Here is a 2,964-nt window from a genome sequence, read left to right as displayed (position 1 = left end):
TAGGATTTCCAAACACAGCTCAGCACACAGGCCCCGGAGCTTGCAGTTTATATCCACTGAAGTCCAAGTCACACAATCATGGTGCTGTTGGGCTGGCGCATCTATGACACACCCCTCACAATCTTCAAAAAGCTTTTCCCTAAGGCAGTGATTAAGGACAGCATAAACAGCAACGCGTACAATAGTCCGCAGGACTTTTTTACGCTCACGACGTGGCACTGGCTCAGTTAGTTCCATGCCAAGCCTCCTCCTACACTCCTCATAGCCGTCATCCTCGGAGTCCTCTTCAACAATTTGTATCGGCATTGAGCAAAACCAAGGTGGGCCCAGTTCATCTTCGCTGCTTGATGGAACGCTGTCCAGCGCCTCCTGGTCCTCTAGAAAGGCATCGTCGAGCTGTCGAGAGATTTTCAGAAAAGAAACAGTGTAAATTCCCACTGCTTGTTTTTAAATTTACACAACCCCCCCCCCCCCCCCCCCCCTACCCCGCCCCCATTACACCCCATCATCAACCTTAATAATTCATTTACCTGAGCGACGTCTTTTCCATTCACCTCGTCCTCCGGTGACTCCCACGAGCTGTGTTCACCTTCCTCCTCCAGGGGGGTTGACGACAAGAGGCCACCACGCTCATCGGGGTGTCTCACAAGCAGTTGGGTTTCAGGTTCTGGCATATCCGTCAACGGCTGAGCCAAAGGGCCTTCCTCGGTCGCTCCCTCCTCCTCCTCAGAACTGTCGCTGATGTAGCGCTTTCTCCGCGGATGGTCAAAGACCCTCGGGGCTAAAACAAAGTCCGAAGTTCTCACGGGAGTCCATGTTTCTACGATTTCTAAAGCACACGTTCCTGATAAAAGATGGCCCCTTCTGCCCCGGCGCTGGGACTTATGGGGTGATGGTGCTGCACTCTGATTGGCAGAGGGCGCTGGGAGGAGTTTTTAGAGGGGTCACACGACGCTCTTCTGGGTGGGTCACCCCGCCCTAGAACACCCCCGATTGGTCAAATCTGCTCTCGGGGCAGTCCTATACGACCGAAACCCATTGCGATTGGTAGAGGGCAGTGGGAGGAGTTTTTAGAGAGGTCACATTATCCACTTCCGGATGGGTCACCCCGCCCCAGGACACCCCCGATTGGTCAAATCTGCTCTTGGGGCAGTCCTATGTGGCTGAAACCCCTCCTGATTGGCAGAGGGAGGTGGGAGGAGTTCTTAGAGGGGTCACATGAACCCCTTCCGGATGGGTCACCCCACCCTGGAACTCCCCCATATTGGTCAAATCTCCTCTCGGGGCAGGCCTACGCGGGCGAAACCCATTCTGATTGGTAGAGGGCAGTGGGAGGAGTTCTTATAGGGGTGACATGACACACTTTGCTTCCGGTCATGTGCCCGCCTTGATCCAGGAAGTAATACCCCCCATGGGTGGGACTTCCGGTGACAGGTGGTCGGGGATTAAGGGGTCAAGGGGCGGGGTTGATGGTTGGGCTTTATACTACTATCAAACACCCTTGGAGGCCCTTGCCTTCCAAAAGGGTGGCTTTGTAAATTTAGTATCAGGTCTTCTTGAACGAAAGTCCTTGGACATTTGGGACTTCACTTTGTTTTGCAGCTTGTAGAAGTTTTTCTTGAGGCACATTAAGATCCGTTTGAGAACTGGATCTTTGCTCCTTGAAGGGGATGGTGTCCTAGCTCTGGAGGCCTTTGCTGGCTTTGGAGGAGAACCGTCAGGACTCCCAGTTGCTTTCTCCCCAGCTTGCGAAAGCCCTGTTGTACTTCGAACAATGGACACCATCTTTGGTTGCTTGGTGGGGGCCATTTTCCCCATTCCATCCTGCTTCTTGCGCCCATCTTCTGGAAGGAGCCACACCACTGGCATCTTGTTGTGGTTGGATGATGCTGAGGAGTCTCCTGGAGTCCATTGCTGTGGAATTCTGGGCAAGTCAGCACCTGCAGAGCCAGCTGGTCTCTTCTGTCCAACCTTATTGCACTTCTTCCAGACTCTGACTGGTGGCTGGTCCCTGGAGAGCTTTGAATTCACAGTTCCAATGAACCCATGTGGAGCCGTGATGTCTCGAAGACCATGCAGCTCAGCAGATACTTGTGTCTCCTCCTGAGTTTTCTGACCCTTCATCTTTCCTGGATGTGCCTTGTGGCACAGCTGGCAGACTAAGACATGGTCTGCCAAGGGGTGGGAGCTGCTCAACATTTCCATCAGGTGCTTGATCTGCCGGTCGTGCGCAGCCTGCCCAGCAATGAGAGAGTCAAGGATGGATCTTGTCAGCTGCTCAGAGCCTGGTGCCTCTGGGGCAACCTGGTGGCATTGGGTCCTAGGAAGATCTGCCCTGCCCTCACCTGCCTGTGCCCCTGGCCTCAGGCAGGAGCCTTGTCCCGAGATAACCTTCCTCTCCATGTTCAGCTCCAGCGTCTCTTCAGTCCCTTCGGTGCCGCTCACACTGGTAAGGGGCTTTCTCAACTCACTCCTATAAATGTCGAGTGTCGTTGCGAGCGTCTTCTCTATTATTGCGGTTCCTGGAGGTGGCGATGTCAGATCCACTCCTGCTGGCAGAGTGCAGCGATCTGGGTTAATCTGGTTTCCTGCTGCACCCTCACTCCTGCCCGTCTCCATGGTGGTATCTTCCACTGGTGTTGGAGGACCTGTGGAACAAGAGGAGCTTGTGCTTTGCTTCCCTGTCTGCAATGTGCTGCGATGGTCTGGGGTTTCTTTCCCTTTCGATGCTGCTGCCCCAGGATGCTTCCAGGGGTAAGACCTGGCCATTTGCTGCCTTCTGTCGGTGGGTAGGGCATGTTCATCCTCCAGCCACCTCTGACTGGGGGCCCTTAGAGGCAACTGACTAGACCGAGCCTTCTTGGAATGCAGCTGAAACGGTGACCGGTACGGAGTCACGATGCCCCCGCACGTAGGATGAGAGAGCCGGCCTCTCTCCTCTGGGGAAGGAGACATGAACCTCCT

General features: G+C 54.5%; 1 protein-coding gene across 1 annotated transcript in view; it reads right to left on the bottom strand.

The window, feature by feature from the left end:
* Positions 1 to 1,491: 1,491 nt before the first annotated feature.
* ADGRF5 (adhesion G protein-coupled receptor F5) overlaps positions 1,492 to 2,964 on the bottom strand; it is a 102,433-nt gene continuing 100,960 nt past the window's right edge. The window contains exon 18 of the mRNA XM_026652789.1: positions 1,492 to 2,648. Within this exon, the coding sequence (XP_026508574.1) occupies positions 1,492 to 2,648 (1,157 nt within the window). The remainder of the gene's footprint in view (positions 2,649 to 2,964) is intronic.

The sequence above is a fragment of the Terrapene carolina genome, unplaced genomic scaffold (assembly GCF_002925995.2).
Source record: "Terrapene carolina triunguis isolate 2854851 unplaced genomic scaffold, T_m_triunguis-2.0 Scaffold42, whole genome shotgun sequence".
NCBI classification, from domain to species: domain Eukaryota; kingdom Metazoa; phylum Chordata; order Testudines; family Emydidae; genus Terrapene; species Terrapene triunguis.
Note: the sequence above shows the minus strand (reverse complement) of the source record. Positions and strands in the feature narration are given on the sequence as shown.